Genomic DNA, 22462 nt, shown 5'->3' on the forward strand with positions numbered 1-22462 from the left:
GCTTTAAAAATAACTGACATCCCTGCAAATTTGCAGCAAATGACCCCATCCCTGCTGGCACTGGAAGCCCAGCTCACACCCGGCAGGCTCCGGGAGCAGGGGTGGGATGCGGAGGGGACGTACTGCCCAGCGCAGGGGTTGGTGCAGAAGGTGCCGCAAGGTCGCACGCTGAGGCTGCGGCGAGCTCCGAAACTCAGCTCCCATCACCTGCGACCCCACTCAGTGCCACCAGCATGACCCGGGGCTGGGGGCAGCACTGCCTGCCCACCCCTTAGGCTTTTCCCCAGATTGACAGCCACGGACCATGGGCAGTGCCCCCCAGACCTCTGCTTGCACCCCTGCCATTGCTGGGGACCTACAAGCAGGTGATGAGCGTAAAACATCACACGGGGTTGGGAGAGCCGGGAGGGATGGAGCACTGTTCCCCTGATGTCAGTCCGATGGGAAGCAGGGAGAGATGTGGACCGGAGGCGGGATGCAGCAGCCGTCTCCAAACTCCCCCGGGGAAGCTCAGCTCTGCTGTCCTCAGATTACAGCTGGGACTGGGGAGCTGGGGGTCTTCACCCCACGACCGGCAGCTGCGGAGAGGGGCAGAGCAGCCTCACGCTTCTGCAGCAGGGAGAAAAAGGGGCGAAGAGCAGAGGGAGGAGAGACGGGCATCTCTGTGACCATCTCCTGTCCCCATGGGATGCATGGCCCCGGGAGCCTGGTGTGATGCAGGGGGACAGTGGGTCCCACGGTCCTGCGTGTCACCTCTCGCCCATGGCTCTCGGGGAGGGGATGCACTCCAGGAGAACGGCTCCCGCTGCTTCTCCTTTCTCCCCCTGCTGCCTGCTGTACGCCGTTCGTTCTCTTTACATAAAGCCTCATTTAGACATTACAGAAGCGGGGTGGGTATTTTCTCTGAGTGACACAGTTTTCAATTTCTGCCTCTCCTCATGCTGGCGTGGCGAGAGCTAGGCCTGTAATTTATTGACAATTTCTATCCTAATATATCTTGACTTTTAAAAAGAGGCATCTCTTCCCAGCGGCATGGGGTGATCAGAGCCCCAATTGCTTCTGACAGTGTCCAGGAGGGACGTTGGTGTTCAGAGCAAAATTACACCCCAAAAAAATGGGGAAAACCCCCCAAAAGATGAGAAAGGCAGCTACTCCCTGGAAAAGGGAACAAAAGGAAACAGCAATGGGAAAAGAAAGCAGGAAAAGGAGAGGAGCAGCAAGGAGGAGACAGCACCGGGCTCGGTGGGTAACACATCAGGCTGTCGTGCTAAATCGCCTTAACAAACAACCGGAGAAAGGGATAATGAAAACGCCACCTCCAGGACGGCACCGCTCCAGCCTGACCTTTCCCGGCTGCCATGTATAAACATCTTCAATAAATAAAGAGACACTTAACTCCCGCCTCTGCCGAGACGGGAGGGATGGGGCGATGGGGGCTCTGCCCGTGGCGAGAGGGCAGGGGATGGGGCAGAGGGGTTTCAGGGGGCTTTGCAGCAGCGGGCATGTGTTTGCAGGGCAGGCGGAGAGGGTGACGAGCTCTGGACCCCCTCGGGGGTCACCACCTGCTGCCTGGCAGGCAGACGGCTCCTACAGCAGACAGACGAGAAGGGATGCTCCAGGTTTCCCCCAGTTTCCCAAGGCTCTGCCCCCGTGTCTCTGCATGTCGTACCAGACTCGTGCAAGCTCCACACGCAGGCAAGTGGCGACTTTGCTGTCAAGGTGAGATAGGTTAGAGCCGGGGGAAGTGCTGAGTTCTGCTGCAGCCCCCGTGGAAGAATGGCGAAACCCCTCTGTGCATCGATAGCTGGGAGTGATTCAGAGCCTCTGCTCAAAACTAACGGTCTAGGGTCGACGCGGTCTTCTGGAGGGGAAATTGCAAAACCTGGGACTCAGTAGGTTGTCTGGCAAGACGTGAGCACGTTCAGAAACAAATCAAAACTCTGAGGGTGTCAGAGGGGCCCAGAGGGGGAGAGGATGGGGAGATGTTTCATCTTTCTCCCACGCTGGGAAGCACAAGGCAGGAGAAAAAGTGAGACTGCTTTCAGCCTGTGCTTTCTTGACAAGCAGGAAAATGACCATCAGCCTCAAGCATTTTTCTTCTGCTCATCTGAGCCCCCGGGCTCCTTCCCTGAGGTCCTTAAGGCATATGTGATTTGTCGTGAAGACCCCAGGGGTGGGAGGAGTCCACCACCAGCACACACATCCCCTCAACCACGTCCCCGGAGAGGGAGCAGGCAACATCCCCCTCCGGCTTGTCCCCAAAGCACACGCCAGCCCCACGGGCCGGCAGCCACAGTACCTACCACGCAGCCCGTCGAGTCCACCTTGCGATCCGAAACGCACTTGAAGTTGCGGGTACAGCCACCGTTGTTGCGGGAGCAGTCTCGGACTGGCCCAAAGGAGGAGAGCAAGTCATTGATGGTTTCAAAGTAGGTGGACAGCATCGCTTCTTCCCTTGGAGAGAAAAGGCACCGTTAGGGCTGGCAGGGAGCTGGCAGCACGTGGCACAGGCGGGGCAATCCACAAAGAGAGCTGCTCTGGCAAAATCACAGCATTTTGATTAGCAAAACCGAGTCAAAGGAAGCTTCCAAGGAAAATTAAGGCTTCGTGATTACGCTGTATATAATAAATTTGCTGCGTAACTTTGAGATCCTTGATGAAAACCAACCAGTTATGGGGTTTCAAAGATACTATCTACCATTTTCATGCAAATTGGCAACTAAGAGATACTTTATTAGTAGCCTGGAGCTGTGTGTGAATCCAACCCTACACTAGACAACAGCGAATCCACAACAGTGGATTCCTGAACGTTTCACCGCTGGGCCAAGCCTCTCTGAGCACCCACACCTCGTCCATCACCTGGGGACACTGCCAAAGCTGGAAAGCCGTATGAAACTTGGCTTTGCACTTGGTGGGATGTGGATGTGGAAGAGGCTCATACCTGTGCTTGGTTCCGGGGGACGGGGGACCTGGAGCAGGGGACACAGCGACGGGTGCAGGCACAGCCCTCTGCTGCACTGCTCCAGCCCGTGATGGCTCTGCAAAGCCCCGGGCACGGCCACATTGTGACCCCCCTCTCTTAAGCAAGCGAGAAGTGTAAACACCTACAAATTCAATGGCCGTGTAAAGCCTTGGGAAGCTCCCAGCCCTGCCTCTCCGAGCTGCGCACACAGCAGATTTTGTCTGTGACAAAGTATTCAGGCACTTTGCTTTCTGCTGGGTTCCCACAAAGGGAACGCAGATGCTTGTCGAGAGCTTTAAGCATCTCCAAGGTATTTTTCATCTTCAAAGCACAATTTTTATATTAACCGATAACCCGCAACCCGTCTTGGGCAACAGATCCCATCACCCTCTTAACGACAGGAGAGAGACAAAGCAGTTTACCCAAGATCACAGAACAAGTCAGTGATGGAGATGGACTCGATCTCCACAGGCTATTTATTAGATCTTCATACACAGGGGGCTGCAAAAACACTGACCCCTCTGACCTTAAAATAACCCCCTAAGGTAACACCAGGAGTCACAGGGGGGTTTATTCCCCTTTAGTATCTCCCCTGCTCTCCCATCAGCACCTAAAAAGCTGCACAATGACTCAATGCCCAGTGCTAGCCTCCCTTTTTGGGGGGTTTTTAATTTGAAAACCGTGTGCTTGGCAATGAAACAGCGGTGGAGGAATATTCAGCAGCCCTTGAAGACCACAGCACTGCTGCCTCGAACCAGCACTGCATCATCTATTGGTGGAGGGCCCCTGCGCGCACACACGCTGTCACACTCACGCACACAGCCCTGCCAACACCAAACGCTTGAAAAAATCATGAGTCAGGCATTAAAAAAAAAATAATAATGAGATTGGCATAAAAATGATGAGATTTTAAAAATAAATCAATCACTGGGTGGTTTTTTTTTTCCCCTCCCCTAAATTTGCCTTCTGCTTTCTGAGCTTTTAGGGCGTAATTGAGCTTTTCCCTGCAAACTTGAGGGCTAGAAACTACCCAGAGACCAAACCCAAAGAAATAAAGCCCTACGCAGCACTGAAGTCACGATTTTGCAGATTCCAGATTTCCAGGCAATCACAGCATTCCAGAAGCTGGGACTTTCAACAAGGAGAACACCATAAAACCAGCAAGGACTTGTAAATTGGCACGTCCCCGCTTGGATGGAGGTGGAGGGCAGCTTCTCCACTACCGCGGGTCGGGGCGGACGAGTTATCCCAGCACTGGGGTAGCTCCATGCCCACCGCAGTGCCTCCGGCTGCATCGCTGCCCCATGTAGCAAAATCACGTCTGCGCTGCCCGCTTTCACCCCAATTAATACTTCCCAATTAACTTTTCCCTCTTGGCGATCATGCTTCTGATATTCCCCCTCTCTTGGCCCATCTCCTAGATTTTGCAGCATATTTGGAGCTGAATTTCCCTCTGTCCTTTCTTGGTCATGTTTCAAACATCTTTAGAGGCCCTTTTCTATTAGCACTCTGTTCCCACCAGAATTTGCAGCTCCTCCGAAGTGAGGGAGTGAGAAAGGCAGAATATATTAGATCAGGGCATCTATTTCTGCTGGAGAGATGCGGGGAGGGAAAGGGCATATTATTTACTAACCAAGAATGCTGTTTATTAACATAGAGAGAATTAGTTAAATAAAAAAACAACAAACCATGACAACTCCTCCACCGTCCACCCGGAAAGCTCAGCCCAATCTGGTCCTCCCAAGGGGTTTCTCATCGTAGGTGGACTGCAAGGAGAACCGTGTCCCAGTCCTCCCTCCTGGCTTTTCCATTTGGCCACCAAACAAGCAGACCCTCCTGCAGCTCCCACGTCCCTGAAGGGAGAAGGTGAGGAGCTACAGCTGCGCTGGGTGGTGTAAAGGAGACCCCGGGGCCGGATCCTCAGCCGGGGTAACTCCGGAGAGCCAGAGTGCTGCCGGGAGAAGCCAGCTCATCCCGCAGTGTGCTGTGCTCCTGGGCTGGGGCTGGCAGGGGCAGCTCGTCACACTTAATTAAAACCTGGAAGCACAAACCGACCTTCTGCCCTCGGGAGGGTGGAGGACAGGAACGTTGCTCTCCGAAATCATGCCTGGTGTAATGGATGACCCCCCGACAAAACATGGGCAGGGCCTGCCGAGCCGGAATGAGCCATTAAATGTATTAAAATATTAACCTCGCTGGAAGGTGGGGAAGAGGAGCCAGAGACAAGTGTTCAAATGTCACCTGGGAGAGGAACGGGGTTGACGGTGCTGCCTGCAAACGGAGGGAGGCTGCTCGGCCAGATTGCTTCTGTGTTGGCTGTCGTTAGATTAGAGGAGCATCACTTCAATGCGGTGCCCTGACAAGGGGGATGTCAGCAGATGAGAGGGTTGACGCGATGCTCAGCATGAGCTGGGAGCAAACTTTGCTTTTGTTTGCCTCCGGAGGGGCTGGCAGAGCCGGGCTCAGCGCAGGCAGGCGCTGCCGAGCCTTTGGCACTGCCAGCCTCAGTGGCTCCTTTTAATTTTAGGGGACGAAGAACAATAATTGATGACCCACCTCCTGCAGTGACAACGGGACAGGCAACACGTGGCACGGAGCAGATGATTTTCCACCCATGCAGCTCTGGCGGTGACCCCTGCCTGTCTCTCCCTGCCTGTCCCTCCCTGCCTGCTGTATGGGACCGCAGCCCCCAGCCCCCAAACCCCAGAGCTGTCCCTGGAGAGCAGGCAGTGCCGACAAGGCAGGAGACACTGGAGGAGCGATGGCACCATCTGGCCGCCACTGCATGGGCGGCCATCCCTCCCCACTGCCCGGGCACGCCAGATTAGACCAGCCCTTATGGATGAATCACTTTCCCTGCAGTAACAAGCTGCCTGCAAAAGAACAGCTCTTTTCTCTTGTTCTCCATCTATCTGTATTGAATTTCACCGAGTGACCCTCGGGTCTGTTCTGACAAGGCAGGACGGAGAAGATGGGCTCTGCAGTTAACGCCGTGCCTGGAGCACACCGGAGAGCTGGGGGAAGCTGCCGCTGGCCCTGGCCGGACCCAGGCGCCAAAGCCACAAGGCCCAAGAAGGGCTCAGCGCCCGGCATGCTGGGAGGACGGGGCAATCCCCCACCGCCCTGAAGCAGATCCTAGGTCCCACCAAAAAGGGCATTTTGGAGCGAGCGACCTAATTTCTGGTGCCAGATTCTCTCCACCAGCGCACGCATGTCTACAAACACAAGCACACGCTCTTTCTCTAACTCTCCCGCCCTCCCAAAGACACACACAGATGCCCAAATGACACACTTAAAAATGAAGTGCACTCTGCTCTCTATCAGGACCCGCTGATGATACACAGCCTCAGTAAAAGCCCCTTTTCTAACAACTTCTATTGCCACAAACGGTGAGTGCGATGGACAACAGCAGGGCTCTCCACCTGACTTGGCACAGCTCCTGCGGTGCAGACCACGGCACCCATCCTCACCCAGCCCCGTGCCACCTCCCATCACCCGCACTCACCTCGATTCCCTTGAAAATACTTTTCTCCATCCTCCCCCTTTGTTCCAGGCCCTCCTTAATGAAGCAGATTCAGTGACAAATATTGCTGGGGGTTATTTATTCATGAAATACCAACACCATGAAATTCTCAAAGCCTCCAAAGCACTCATCTCAGAATAAGCTCCTGAGCTTCATAGTGGCTCTTCTCTCCAGCTCATCCTGGAAGGGGATTAGTGGGTGTTATCCAACTCAGCTGCCCCTTTTTATTGCCTGCTAATGGTTAAAGACTTCGGTATCTGACAAAGTTAACCATCGCTGAGAAAAACAAAGAAAAGGATGCGAGCTGGGGACTAAGCCAGTGCTGCTCTACTATCTGCTCCCCGAGCTGTGTTTGGAGAAGGATCAAGGGGGAGATTTGGGGTTCATGAGTTTCTAGAGACAGGGCCCACTAGCAGCAAACTGTGTAACCTGCAGCTTCATCCCAAAGGCGGGACTGTACAGAGCAGGGACCTAAAACCACCCGGCGCAGCCCAGCCAGGATGCCTCACGTCCAGCACCTCGCATTGCTTCCTACTTCCATTGGCAAGACCCCACTCAACAGGGAACTTAAGAGCTGATGCACTTGCAAACCAGGACAGAGCAATTTACACTCAGATTCTGCATTTTTCAGCCTGACAGCTGCTTGCCTGAGCAATTTTGACCAGCTCTGGCCACAAAACTTCTGCTGTGCTGCGAGGCTCAAGAAAGGACTGGTCTCCTCATGGCTAAGAGCCCACCAGAGAGGTGTCTCCCTGTGCAGACTTTGCTCCCTTTTCCCATTATGCCCAGCCAGGGGTTAAACCTGGATGTCCTCTGCCTTTCACCCTTCTTCTCTGCCCCATCAGGTCATCTCACCCAGAGCTGGCTTTACCTGGAGGGACCCTCAGCTTTTGCCCTGTGGATGCTCATGTGGGAGCCGTGGCTGCTTTCCCCTTCTAGTCCCCATTACGACCCCATCCAGCCCTGAAAGCTCAAGCCGAGCATCTGTCCCTCCGGGGCAGTTTCCAGGAAGAGCTGGATGCCTGCCCTGGGGGAAAATGCCTCCGAGGAGTCCCCAAACACAGCCCCAGACCTGCAGCAGCTGAAGTCCCCGTCCACGTGGCAGGTAGGTTATTTCCTCCCCAGCAAATGCTCTGTCTGAGCATCACTTGTGCTCTCATCTATTCCACTCCTGTCTTCCTCCGCTCCTTTTCTCTTCTCCCTCACATCTCTTTTTCCTCCACTAAACCCCCGCCTTCCTCCGCTAATCCGGCCAACGCTGAAATCATTAGTGAGGTTGCCGAACTCTTTCTTGAGTTTCAGAGTAAACAACTCAAAGATGTTAATGGGATTGGTGGAAGTGAGAGCCGCACGAGCCTTTTTGCTGTGCAAATGGTTCTGCCTCTGTTTGTCTGCGGCCACGTGGGCTGGAAACTTCTTCACCAGCCACGAATTGCCAATGCTGGGTGGAAGATGGTGAGCCAGAAAGGGTAGGTGCTTTCAGTTGCAAGCTTGAAATATCAAATTGGAGGGGGAATTATAGACCGTAGCAGAAGCAAAGTTAACCCAGCCCTTTGTCCCCGGCTTCCGTCACTGCAGCGCTTGGCTGTTTTAAGGCTGGGAAGGGCTCAGGGTGTTCACACAATGCTCAGCAAAATTCATCACAGAAATGGGCACGAAGGGTCTGCCTGCCTGATCGACACGCGTACCCCAGCTGAGGGTGCGCTGCAAAGCTGATGATCACATTTTTTATATAAGCATTACATATAAATGATAAAAAACCAAATTACATCTGCAAAGCCCAGCATTCAGAAGTGAATTGTCAGCATTTGACCAGCATGTGGGGCTGGGACCCCGGCTGCAGGCAGAGCCCTCAGGACCCCAAGGTACCACCGCCCACAGCCCCAGCCCCGCTCTCAGCACATGGCATTCCCTCTCACCTGCAAAGGCAGAGCCATCCCTTCCCCTGCCGCTTTCCCCTCCCGGGGACTCACCACCCAGGACCCCCAGCATCTCACGAACATGAGTTCATTCTCACAGCTTCTGTACACTGGGTATTATTTTCTTCACGCTTAAGACGGGGAGCCAAGGCAACCAGATTAAAAGTGCTCACCACTGTTGGATGTCCAACAGGAGATGCTTTCAAAATTATTTTTTGTACTTTTAGCACTTCCCGTGCTCACGGTACAATTCTGACCGGGTTTGATTGCACCACAGGCTCAGATGTTCTGTACAGAGGGCCATGCAGTTAAACACCCAAATTACGATGAATGTATGGTCACCTCAGAAAAGTGGTCTCCGATTTAAAAACAGAATATGTTTTTTCCAGGATTTCAACCCTTTTCTTTCTTATTCTGCCTGCAGCAAGAGACCATTCTCTCTACAGCCCTCTCCTGCACCCACTACACCATTTACCATGTCTGTAGTGAATGCAGCAACCATCTCCCACAGCACCGAGCCATGACCTATCTCCTGAACAAGTTCATCCGCGCATTGACCAAGCTGGGATGCTCTGGAAAAGTTAATTTCCAGCCCTGGTGTTGGAGGACCCGACGAGGTGGTGGCAGCTTCTAACCAAGGGACTTTACAGTCTGAAACTCTGGCACACTTAAGCCCATGTCTTCAACCAGGTTTCTTAGCGTGGTGCCTGAAGATGTGTGTGCATGGAGCGGACATATTATTTTATGCAGAAAAACTGAATTTTTGCCCAGCGCACCGACAGACACTTTTCAGCCACTTTAATAGTGCTGGGAGGTTTCAAGAAAAACCATCATCCAGGTCCTAAACTGGGAGAAATCATCCTTACTGGAGTGATGTTGGAGAAGGCACTTCAATGGAGCTACGCTCACACACCACAGCTGATCAGCTGCTTACTCGAAGTTTTCCGGGTAGTCTCACTTGTGGTAATACTATAATAAACACTTGCAAAAACGCTCTCCCAAAAACCTTGAGGTTGAAAGTGTGAAAAATTCCCTACCATGCTTCAGTAATTTGCTAGAGATTCAATAAAACCATCGCTCTGCCAGAGCATTTTGAAGCTCACCTCAGCAACCAGAAGGGCCAGAAATTTAATTACAGCAAAGCAAAGCAAAAACAAACACACCGGAATAAAAAAGAGCTCGGAAAGCATGCAGCACACGTCCCGGGGGATGCTGGGGCTCGGCAGGACCCCCCACCCTGCTGCAGCCCCCTTGGAGGCGGCACGGCTCTGCCACATGAAGGACCAGGATGTCACAGATGACATAAACAAGCCAGTTTTAATTCTGAGCGTTTTTCCCCCATTTCAGGGAAGTATCGCGGTCGCCACTTCAACCCCGCGCGAGCCAAAGGCAAACACAGGCGATGCCAGCTCAGTCTCCCAGGCAACCTCGGCCTTGGAAGGTTTAAGAAAAGGCGCACAAGCCTTAATAGGGATGATAAACCAAGGTCAGTAAGCGTGCTGGAAATTACACGTGTCAATGCTCGCTTCACCGTGGCTCATAATTAATCCCAAATTCGGCGGGTTGCATTTCCCATGTGGCGATGCTATGGTCAGGATGCTCCCGTGTGTCAGGCGCCCCGACAGCAAAAGGTGGGATGGGATGGGGGCTTGGAGCACAGCAAGTGCCCTCGGTGGGAGAGAAAACCCAGACTAAGCACCTGGGGACACCAGCCGGGAGGAGAAACAGCACTGCAGAGCATCGTGTCCCACCCCAGAACGTCGCGGCAAAAGGGATGGGCATTGCCCTACATCCCCACCACCCCGTTCTGCATTTATTTAAGATACAGCTTTCCCAGCCATCTTCGAGGTCCCAGGCTTTATCCTCCTGTTTTATATCTTTTTGGAGCCCCAACAGCCACGTCCTGGCAGGTCGCAGGGGCTCAGCCCTGCCACACTGCACCGGGCAAATGTCCCCGCTCCTGCGTGTTTTCCACCTGCTCCTCACTAGCTTCATCAGGAGCTAATTCTTCAAGGTGGGGATGTGGCTCTCCTCGTTTCAAAGGTGTCCAGCACAGGCAAAACTACTTTCCCCCTTCCATGCAAATGCAGAGCCCCGGCTCCCTGCTGCTATTACCACAACCGCTCCTAACATCCCAGCTGATGTTTTCAGCTTCAAAGGAACCCGTTTCCCTCTGTTGGCTGTATCACCAGCCAGAGCCAGACATACCTAATTCAGTTTTATTAACTTTAGTTATTAAGTTGTTTACCTATGAAGCACACAAAGTTATCTGAGATGAGCCTGACCCATCCCTTTCCCTACACTGCTTCTCCAAACTTCAGCTGCAGAGAAAAACTTTATAATGTGAATTCTAAAAGTTCAAAAAACAGTAGCAAACCAGAAGCACGGGAAAAGCAGTTTCAGCATTTTAAGACATTAAATAATAAAAAAAATATAGCATTTAGACCACCAGGAACAGAAAGCTCCAGGCTCAGTGAGGAGCCACCTGGCCCCTCACACCACTGCAATTACCAATAAAAGCCTTTTGGTGAGGGGTTCTAGGCAGCTCCAAATATTAATAATTTAAACAGTTAATAGTAGTGGAATCTGCTTGCTCAACATGGAATCAGTAGTAGTAGTACGTATTAATTGATAGTAACTGAGCACTAATTAACTCACAAAGTAATATGTTTATCTAGCAAAAATGGATGATCACACTATTGGTGTGGGGGTTATCAGTAAAGGCAGCAATGCATAATTAAAAAATACAGAAATGAAAATTATCCAATGATTTCTCTCTGCTAATTAATATTTTTACTAGCTCAGTTTGCCCATTCCTTCCATCCCATCCTCTCAAAATATTATTTTCAAAATAGTGAACTTGTAAATACATTTCTGGCTTCGATTTAGAAATAAAAAACAGCTGGAGGGATATTTTTCACGCTCAGAGATAACACAGTGATAACAAGGAAGGAAAAAATCTGTGCAGAAGGGGAAGCGAGAGACTACAGGGAGGGCTCGTTGGCTTTCCACAGCGGAGCTGCTCTGAGCCGAGCAGACCTTGCTGATGCTGCTGGCAAGACCTGCTGCAGGCTGCCGTGAAAGGAGGCATCCAAAAATACTGCTAACACCCCTGCCAATGAAACATCGACCCCTGCACCGCGCAAGTGGCCGGCCAGGAGTCCCGTGGGCTTATCTGGAGAGATGGAGAGAAACACACCATGCTGTAGGAGAAGAGAGGGGTGGGGGGAGAAAGCTGGTTTGATGTTGGTTAAACCCCTGGTTCTGATCCCAGAACCGCGTGCCGTGACCAAGGGCAGGGACCCAGGAGGACAAGAGAGGCCAGCCCGGAGCCAGATCCTCCATGGGGATCACACTTCTGCAGGAGCTCGGCAGGGAAGTGGCATGGGCTCTGCTATCATCCCCATCTTGCTCCTGCAACCAACTGCTTGGATGCAACCCAGCCCTTCCCGCAGCCCTGTCGCCCAAATCCAGAGCAGCTGCCAAGCGCAGTACCCCACAGTCACATTCACAGGGAGCAAAGCCCTCTGTGGTAGATGCCACGTCCAGGCTATCTCTACCTGGATGGTGGGATCTCCGCCAGTGAAAGGATTCTGCAGAGCATCTGCTCTGCAACGCAGAGACATCGAGGTCCATCAGGCATCCCACGAACGGGAGCCACTGCCACCCGACGCAGGTACGCACAGGTCGGCGCACGCAGAAAAAGTATAATAAAGGAAATTATAAAGGTTGCAATGTCACATACTCAAAACTTAAGAAAATGTGAGATCTAAGGTTGCCTTGGCAACCTTAATTCAGTCTCTGGTAATTATGCATTCATGAAGGTGTTGATTGCAAGACCACATACAGGGGGGTTACCTGAAGGACCTATTGCTCCCCAAATGCCAAAAGTGATAGTGCTGAGCTGTAGCCAGGTGTCTCTGGGTGCCTGAAACAGTCCGGAGCCTGACATTTAGGCATCCCAAAACTCACCCTTGGGTACCTATGGACATCCGCAGGCTTCTCAGCGTCCTACAACTTCATCTGCAGCTTCTCAGTATCTTGTTCCCTCTTCATTGGAGGACGCATAGCTCCTACTTTATTGTACTCCATTCAGTTGCTGTTCTGCATGCACAATTTCTCAGCTCCTCGTGGGTTGCTTATCCTTTGCTCAACGCCAAAAAGCAGCAGTATTTCACAACCAATAAAGTGATTATGTTCCCAATCTCCCTGCTACCTTCCCCGTTTTACAGATGGGGAGCTAAGGCCCAGGAACGGTAATGTAAAAAACATCCACTACACTACATGCACCAAATTTGAGACATTTAGACTTGATTTTTCAGAGTGCTTAGCATTAAATGACACTTTCCCTGCTCAAAGCACAGCTCTCATTGACTTCGGTTGAAGTTTTTACAGCTCCACATTAATGCAGATCATTCCCAGAGCAGGTTCATCGGCTGTGCTGAGCTAGGTAAAGGTGAAAAACTAGGATATGATCATGCCATTAAAGACGGTTTCATAATGCATATGCACAGAGGGGCTGCCTGAAGGCTGCACAGCAAACTGACCCTAGCACCTCCCGGCTTTGGAGTTTTGCAAACTTGATAACGTTTGCTGAAGAGGAGCCTAATCGGGGTTTTATTCTGGGCAGGGAGGGAGGGAGGGGAAGGCGTTTAGTCTGGAAAAGAGGACATTTTTCAGCAGCAGTTGCAGGACGCAGCATCACTCAGCCTTCGGTGGGCAGAGCTCTCTCCGCAGCAAAATCGCCCCAGCAGGCTCCTACCTGCCCGCTCACCGTCCTCCTCCCCTCTTGTCCCAGTATAGCCCATTTCTCTCCCCCATTCCCCCAGTTCCCCTTCCCCGCTAGACCCAAACTTGGTATTTTTGGCCAGCTGCTGCTGCCCTCCCTCATGCCCTCAACCAGCATTTCGGAGCAGGGATGCTCGGCCATGCTCGGGCACGGAGGATTGCTGCCAACTCTTGCTGCTAAAATCAAACCAGACTTCACGCCATGTGCAGCGATTCAAGTTTTTCAAAAGCGCTTTTAAGCTGGCCAAATTAAAGTGGTTCTTCACCTGTAAAAGAGAGACCCTCCACAAAATGTCTGCCTCAATCCTCTGCAACAGTTTTGCCTGACACAGAAAAAGAAATCTTAGAAAAACAAGCAATCGAGCAAAAGCCTAGACAAAAGGCCTGGGATCTCTCATCCTAAATTATTAAAGGCTGAAAACGTCATGAGATGGGTCAGGCCGCCCCAGTACCAGGCAGCGATTGCAGCCCTGCCTGGGCTGGCTCAAAAAAAACATAGATTCACATAGACTCTATGCGGCATGGTGAAAAATGCCATTAATCTCACTGCCATGATGAGCTCTGGGCACCTCCTCGCTACCCCACCCGTATTTGCTCCCAACATGGACCCGATCAGACACCGGAGAGGAACTGAGCATCCAGCCACCTTCCCCTTGTCTTTGCCCTTCAAAATAATCAGCCATCAGCAAACCAAGATTTCAGGTCACTGCTCATTCATCATCCCAAAGGGATGAGTCTCGGATGAGCTAAAGGATTTTCCCATTTAAAACAGACATACATTCTAGCCCAAAAGAGAGCTTGGCCACGGCCATTCCCATCTCTCCACCCTTCTTTCCCTGCCTAGAAATTGGGAATTTGCTTCCTGGTGGGAATTCGGAGAGGCCAGAAAGGCAGAGAGGAGCTGGAAGGACCCCAGCCCACATCCTAGCCCCAGGGTGGCACAGCCCCCCATGCAGCAGCTCATCCCCCAGCCCCGCGGAGGCAGAGACGACCCGCAGTGCCCCACGGGCACTGGGGACGGACCCGGCATGAGGTACGGCACCGGGGGCTGCGTCTGCCTTCGGTCATCGTGAGCATTTTGCAAAGGCAAGCTTGAAAATCCCAGCTTGGGGCTCAGACTTCAGCATCTGCTTAGGCACAAATGAGTCACTGGGGTTTTCCTTCCCTTTTATAGCTTTCGAGGGTATTTTGGGCAAGTCTTCTGTTCTAATGGGCTCTTCTGGATCTGACTTGGTAGCAATTCATGAGGGTCACTAGGAGAAGTTGGACTTTGCAGGGAAACTGGGAGAGGGAGGGGGTTACCCTTTAGCCTGTTGTTTGCCTGCGCCCAGGCACCGGGACCAGCCACATCCCAGACTCGACCACTCTCATTACACAGTGATTGGGATTTTTTTTCTCAAGAAACCTATAAAGTGCTTAGATGCGGTAGCGATAAGCACTTTAGAAATGCCGATAGAATTAGATTAGATAAATAGGAAACAGCCAGGGCTGCAGGATCAGACATCCACGCCTTGATTTTTCACAGATGCTCCTATCGATCCGCTGGGAACAGACAGCGACGAGCCCCTGGGAAACCGGGTGCCGGGGATCGGCCACCTCTGCACAGGCAAGGATAACCGTTCGGAGTGGAGATCCCTGCCCCGATGAGACGCTTACGGCAGGCAGGACGGCCCGTGGAGAAGCGAGCCCCGTAATGCTGCAGCAGCTCAGCGTCCCCATGCAGCTCCAGGGGCAACACTAGGCTCTGCAATAAAGCTCCATCCAGCTGAACCCCCCCCAAAAGCCAGACAACCGGGTGACCTTCACCAACCCCTCCACATCCCAGGGATCACCAGCCCCCTCCACCTCGCCTGCTCCCCACAGACGTGGGGAGCTGGGTGTGCTGCTTCCCAGCCATGGCACTGGGCAAACAAGCGTCCCACGGGGTGGGGGTATGCACGGCTGCACAGAGGGAGGGGTAAGAACCCATGAGAAGCAAAACTAGAGCTTTTTGGAGAACCAAACCCATGAGCTGTATTTTAGAAAACACCACACACTTGGGTCAGTTACCAGGGATGCATTTATGCATACATATACATATATGCATAGCTTTGCTGCTATATATAGCACCTTCTATCAGCAACGCTCCCTGGCTTTGAAAAAGCCAGGTGAATGTCTGCAGACAGAGGAACTGAGGCACAACTAGATTATTTACAGCTTGTTTCCAGAAGTAGTCTTTGAAGTTGGAATCCAATTAATTTTATACCTGGAGAGAGATTTGCATAGGGATTTTCTGTCCATATGGGCAGACTTTTCAAAAGGACTTGGCTCTTATCTAGGCACCCAATGCAGACTGTGTTTTCCAAGGTGCCCAGCATCCATTAGTGCCCAGGTCCTTGGAGTACAGCCAGGTTTTTCACAAGGGCAGCACCCTCCTTAGTAGGCCACCGGTCACCGAGCCCTTCCAAGGACACCACCTCCATGGGTCTGGTCTCCAGAGGTGAGGAGGACCCCGATCTGCTGCTGCCTTTGGTAGGGACCCATCTCACACCTGCCTGGAGATGTAGGCACTTGAGAGCAAATAATTTCCTGCCACAGAGAAAGAGAAGGGTTTTCTGCCAGTTTAAATCCCTGAACAAGCTCAGTCCAGGATCAGAGAGATGCCACCGCTGGCATGGGCAAAGCGATGGGCATCGGTGGCTGAGGAAGGACCAGGACCACCCTGTGTGGTGGCCACAACCCACTAGATCACCTTGGCTACGTCTTAAAACTGCACCCACACTGCCAGGAGGGTTTTTTCTTGTACCTCCCCTGCAGAGATGCCACACGCCCCACACCCCTCTCACCACCACGTCAGTGAGCGCTGCCTGGACAGACCTCAAAGCAGCCACACGCTGTCCCCAGCTTGCAAACTCTTTGGGACAGAAGCTGTATTTAGACCTGTGCGCAGGGCAGCTCTCTTCAGTGCACTTCAATGAACCTTTCCTGATTTGCAGTCTTACGTATACCCCTGTGGAGAGGCGAGCAAGCCTTTCCCCATCCCCTTTCACACCCCCATTGCAAACCACAGCCCCCCGGGAGCCCACGGCGCAGTGCCTGAAAATCTCTGATCCAGGCGACGGCTGCAAAGCATCGCCTTCAGACTTTTGAGGAAGACACAGAGCTCCAAATGCACATGAAACTCCCAGAGGCCAAGGTTTCACAGACAAACAGCACCCACTGGGAGGGTGGCGGGTGCGGGCAGCCCTGGCCGCAGGAACGCCTGCCTGTAATGAGCTGACCTGCAGGCTTCCTCCCAGCTCTCCAATTTGTGGGGTAATTGCTGTACGTTTTTAGCCTTGCCTGCAGCCATATCGTATAGCGAAGGCTGCCGAACTGTGTCCAGGGCCAGGTGTGTTCAGAAAAAATGATAATCAGCATTTAAAAAAAAAAAAAGGGAGAAAAATCTGGCACTGAACTCTACTGCATCCATTTTTGTTCCTGCTGAACCAAATTGGTTGCCATTGAAGCAAATGGCAGATGAAGAAACCATTGACTTTCTGCTTGGGTCAATAAACAAGATAAATTGAGCAGGGAGTTGAACGTGGAACAGAGAACGTCATCATTTACCTGAGGAAGAGAGAGGGTTAAAGGCAGAGAGGCTGAAGCAGGGTGCACGTCCGTATCTCACGTAAAGACATTTCACTTGGGAGCTCAGCGCTGGGCGGCAGGAACTGTGCCAGCTCCGCCGAGGCTTGGGACTATGCTGTGGGACTGGGTCTGATGTGCTTAAAACAGAAGACCCCGGACCCAAATCCTGAGATAAGACGATAGGGGATTGCTTTCCTGCAGCTGAGCATCTGCTGGTGCCGGTGGCATTTACCCAGAGCGGTCGCGCAGCCTGAGCAGGGCTGAGACCTGGCTGCTGCTGGTCCAGAAGTGGCCAGAGCAACCCTTCCTGAGGTCTCACGAGACACTGAGGATGGGATTCAGCTCACCCATCCCAAGGTAACCCAAGATACGCATAGGACTGGTCACTTTGGGCTCCTCTAAACTCACCGGGGGAGACTGGCTTATTCCGGGGATGATCCCCCTGCCCTAAGGTGGTCAAGGACTACAGCAAGAGCTGATCAGTGCCCTGAGCTCCACAGACCAGATCTCCGCCGATTAGAAAAGGCAGCTTTGGGGATGTCCTGGTTTCAGCTGGGCTAGAGTTAATTTTCTTCCTAGTAGCTGGTATAGTGCTGTGTTTTGGATTTAGGATGAGAATAATGTTGATAACACACCGATGGTTTAGTTGTTGCTGAGCAGTGCTTACACTAGTCAAGGACTTTTCAGCTCCCCATGCTCTCCCGACTGAGCAGGCTGGAGGTGCACAAGAAGCTGGGAGGGGGCACAGCCAGGACAGCTGACCCAAACTGGCCAAAGGGACATTCCATACCATGGGACGTCATGCTCAGTACATAAACTGGGGGAAGCTGGCCGGGGGGGCCGCTGCTCAGGGACTGGCTGGGCATTGGTCAGCGGGTGGCGAGCAATTGCACTGTGCATCGCTTACTTTGTATATTCTATTATTATTATTATTATTACTATTTTACTTTATTTTATTTCAATTATTAAACTGTTCTTATCTCAACCCACGAGTTTTCTCACTTTTACTCTTCCGATTCTCTCTCCATCCCACCGGGGGGGGGGGGGAGGTGAGCAAGCGGCTGGGTGCTCAGTTGACAGTTGAGGTTAAACCACGACAGGGTTTAGATACAGATCTAGGGATGATCTAAGCTACTCCTAAGTGTGGTCAAATCAGTCCCAGCCTATGGCCCTTGGAACTACTTGCAATAGATGCCAGGGAGAGAAGAAGGAGCCTGTTATTGGCCTTCCTGAGGAAAGGGAAGGTCTTGAGCTTACCCATAGCATTAGATAGCTAAAACACCATTTGGGAGAGAGACAGAAAGCCTCAACTACGAAAAAAACTCCTTGCACTTTGCACTGTCTTAGACACCACAGATCTACCATGAGACACAAACCTGTAAGATGCCAAAATCCCAGTGCCCACAACAGGATACATTGTCCCTGCTGCGCTGTCGCGTCTTTTAGCCTCTTGACATTGTAGCTACCCTAGTGTAGATCTGCCAAGCAGGGCTATTAATGGGGCGTGTGGGTAGAAACGCAGAGGGCTGAGCGGACTCCCAGGGTGGCCACCAGTCCCAGACTCAGGTTTGCAAAGGAGACATCGCTTTGGAAGATCTACCTCCTTATTTTGTTGGATTATTTTTTTATTCACAAGCCTACCCTCTCTCAACAATAACCCACGACCCAAAGCACCTCTAAAGAACAGACAATGCATTTACCCAATGGCAGCACCGTGCTTACACATAAACACACTCTGATTTTGAAGTTTAGCTCAGAGCTCCTCCGACCTCACTGACACCAAGCATCCCAGAGCAGACATCCTCCCTTTATCTGTAAACCTTTGCGCTACTGCATTATTAAACAGCACATAAAGAATATATGCATTTATTAAAGGCAGAAGAGACGACACCTCCCAGCAGACTCTTCCCTGAGCTCAATTATTGGCACTAAGTGTCCCACATCAAAGGCGTTTAGAAGAGCTACACTATGGCGGAGGTTGCAAGGGATGCACCGGGGGCCCAAGCCCGCGGGCAATGACGGGAGCTGCAGGCAGGTGCGCATGGGATGGGAGCATCCCTCCCCTTGGGCCAGCCAGGTCTCAGCCATCAGGTTCGTTTCAGTTGTCAGGGTCACGGTGAAGGATATTCGGTTTGAACCACAATTCACAAGAGCGTGGGACATGGTCGTCGCTACTCCTGCCTGATTAGGTCTGTCTTAGGGGGAAGTTTGCCTGGGAACCCGCTCTTCTGGCTGCACATTTAGCAACAGGAGATTGATGACAGGAGAAAAGGAGCAGCGGGGAGGGGAAGACAAGAGCACTTGCACGCTGCAGGACCACCCTCCTTCTCCTGCCCATCACATTCCACGCGACACCTTTATTTTAGTGTCTGTCTTAATTAAGGAGACTAAATGGAAAGGCTTCCATGCTAATCCAAGGTCTGCCCCGTGGGGCTGAGGAGGATGCCCAGAATACAATATGCTTCCTCTGAAAGGCACCAGAGACAGACATGCAGAGACATGTGGAGCCCAGGCTCCCACCATGGACCCCACGAACCCCCTCTGCCAGGGCAGGGAGAGATGGGGAAAGATCTTCTGATGGATGCCAGGAGCATCCATCAGAGCCTGTGGCAGCCGGTGACTCCGGGTAGAAGGGGAAGCTGTGAGCATCGCGTGGGCTCTCAGAGGAGGCAGGGGGCGAGGGAGGGCTGATCCCACCCCAACACCCGCGGCAGCGTGCACCCCGCTCCTCTTCCCGGTGTGACCTCTCAGCCTGACCCATTTCATACTGCAGCTGCACAGAGAGCCATGCCGAGCCGATGCTGCATGCAAGGAGAGATGAGGGTTACCCAAAGCCTCTCAGACAAACACTCTCCCAAAATACAGGCAAAGGCTCCTGTTTGATTACATACACGAGCGAATATTGATTTTTTTCAGCCAACAAGCAACAGCAGAAGCAAGCCTCTGCGAAATGTGACCCTTGGAAAAGAGTCAAATAGGAGGTTTTTGGAGGCAGAGCTCACTGGAGAGACAAACCTGGGGATTTACGAGCAAGAAAACAGTTGGTGGTTGTATTTTTACCATTTCACCCAAACATGCTTCTCTGTATGTATTTGCAAAAAGCAGGGATCACAGCAAAGACTGAGCTTAACTTATTTCTCCAAGTTTTTCTGTCGATAGAAGGAGCACCGCAAAGCTGAAACGCTGCCCGATCGCTGGCCCGAGGGCAATGCACTTGCTTTCAGCATTTGGCCTAATTCACATTAGAAGACTCAAATTGGACTTCAGCAATATTCACCTCTATCTACCCAAAACCAAACTCGGTTTAAAGAAATGAAGATGACCTCAAAACTCCTGCTCTGCCACCGGTAACGAGCAGAGAGCATTCCCAAGAATAAAGCCCTGAGCAGGAGCTGACATTTCGGGATCGGCCGCAGACTCGGATGGTGAATTACTGCACAACCGCGGGCAACAAGCAGGATGTGTCAATGCTCCAGACTCCTCATCTGTAAAACGGGGACAAAAACAGCTGCCTACCTCCCACCGTGCCGTGCAGTTAATTAATGCTCCTTTGAGTTGTGAAGATGAAAAGCAGCCTATAACTGCAAAATAGTGTTTTATTATCCTTGTGAATGAAACCTCCACTTGTTCCATCAGAGTGCACCTTAAAGCAGTGCTACTGTAGACACTGTGAATTGTTCCCAGCAGCTGTACTACCGCTGGCATTTGCAGGAGTTTGACTGTAGACTTGCACGTAAGAGCTTTGAACATGTTGGGGAAGAAGAAAGAGAGGGAGAACAAACAAACAGAAATTCTACCACATTTTGTGTTCAGCATCTGGAGACGATGCTCCCACCCTCCTGGGGGCTGGAACAAAACAAACCAGAGACAACAACATCTCTTCACCTCCTGTTCTTGCCTGTGCTTTACCTTCACGGGCTGCCGTAGCCCTGCATGCATAATGTCGGGACAGATTGTACTGCAAGGGCACTTAAACAGGAAATTAAGATTACAGGGCCACTTTAGGAAGTGATTAATATATCGTCTCTATTTGACAGGTGGGAGAAATGTAGCACAAGACGCTGAAGTTGTCTGCTCAAGGGCACGCAGCAAGCTGGGGGCAGAACAACATGCCTGAACTAAGCAAAGGCATGGGCAGACCCCCTGCTCCGGCTGGGGAGCACCAGCTGTGCCCAGCCATTGGCACTATCCAAATTGCATCTCTATCCTCCCAGGTGCACTGGCAGGAGGGACCACGGGAGCACTCCTCACCCACCCACTGACCCCGGGGACTCTCTGGCCCCTGCAAACCCTCCTTACCCTTACACAGGTCCACGAGGTCCCCAACGCCAACCACAACCCCTGAGCTGTATGCAGGCTCAGTCCCTCTCCTGCCACGGACGGTTTTGAGTTGATACCACCAGACTAGCACATAGCAAAAGAAAGTTCAGATCCTGGCTCAAGTACTTCAGGCAAGTCACCTTTTGGTATCTGCATTATTTAACATTATTTCCTTTGCTCCACCTTGTGTACCTAGCCTGCATCTCTCCGAGGCAGAAACCCCTCCTTTGATGCTTACGCAGCACCTGGCACCCTGCTTTCCCGACCCTGCAGCCAGCCTCTCCGTGCCCTGGCAATGCAACCCCAACCCGGCGGAGCAGCTTGCGGCTCTCCATCACCCCGGCACCGCCGCTCCCCCTCTGCAGGCCACCTCTGCCGTGCCCGGCTGAAGGACTAGGATGCTTGCAGCACACGGCGGCCACGCCACTCCCGATAGGTACCTTTCATGTTTAATTCAGAGGCTAATTTAGTTAATCTATTTTTTAATAATTCATCCCTTCCATCTTAATTTTGGTAGTTGTTGAAAATCCCTAATAAAACATTTAGGGGCTCTTTTACTGAAGCAATGGCGTGATTTACTTGACGGAATCCAGTCTTTGATGTCCTGTCTTAATTCCCTCTCTCCCACCGTGCCTCAATCCTGTTTATCGCTGTGCCGGAGGTAAGAGGTTCTTGTCGAGTTTTGTAGCACTTAGGTGCTTGGTCAGCGTTAATAATTCAGCTGCCCCGCACGGCTTGGACAAATGATGTAGCACACCAGCCTCTTCCTTTTATCAACGATTCCCTCTGCTGTCACGGGTCCGGGCATCGGCCGGGACCGGTGCGGAGGGACCAAGCATAGCATCGCGACCGACGCAGGTCGGAAGCGTGAGCAAAATATTGCAGGTGCTAACTACATTGTTGAAAGAATATACACCCTTTTACAGCGCTTATATTTCATTCTCTACTGCCAGAATGGAGAAACATGCTGGGTTTTTGCATCCGTAATTGGGGAAGAACAGATGGTGGAGGCACAGTTGGAAGTAATACGGCCATTAAAATAATCTATACGGCTTGTAATTCTCCAACATGTGAGAAAGAGGAGGGCCTGCCTTCGCCCGAGTGCCCAGCCCGGCCACTCACCCTGCTGCAATACGGGCAGGAATATTGTTTTTGCAGTTGTTGGGATATTGAGGTGTTTTGGTGGGTTTGATGGGTTTTACCATTTCCCTTCTCCCAGGATTCTCCTCTTGAAGCAACCCAAAGAGCCAACAGCTGAACCAGAGCTGCTTCCACTGGGTATTTATTTGACCCCCACGTGCCATGCGGAGCACATCTTCCCCCCAAATCACCCAGTTAAAG

At 51.9% G+C, this 22462-nt stretch overlaps 1 protein-coding gene across 1 annotated transcript in view; it reads right to left on the bottom strand.

Annotated features, from left to right (window-relative positions):
• ASTN2 (astrotactin 2) overlaps nt 1-22462 on the bottom strand; it is a 364218-nt gene that overhangs the window by 165932 nt on the left and 175824 nt on the right. Inside the window, exon 11 of the mRNA XM_076355678.1 lies at nt 2304-2454. Within this exon, the coding sequence (XP_076211793.1) occupies nt 2304-2454 (151 nt within the window). The remainder of the gene's footprint in view (nt 1-2303; nt 2455-22462) is intronic.

Source organism: Aptenodytes patagonicus, chromosome 18 (genome assembly GCF_965638725.1).
Source record: "Aptenodytes patagonicus chromosome 18, bAptPat1.pri.cur, whole genome shotgun sequence".
NCBI lineage: Eukaryota > Metazoa > Chordata > Aves > Sphenisciformes > Spheniscidae > Aptenodytes > Aptenodytes patagonicus.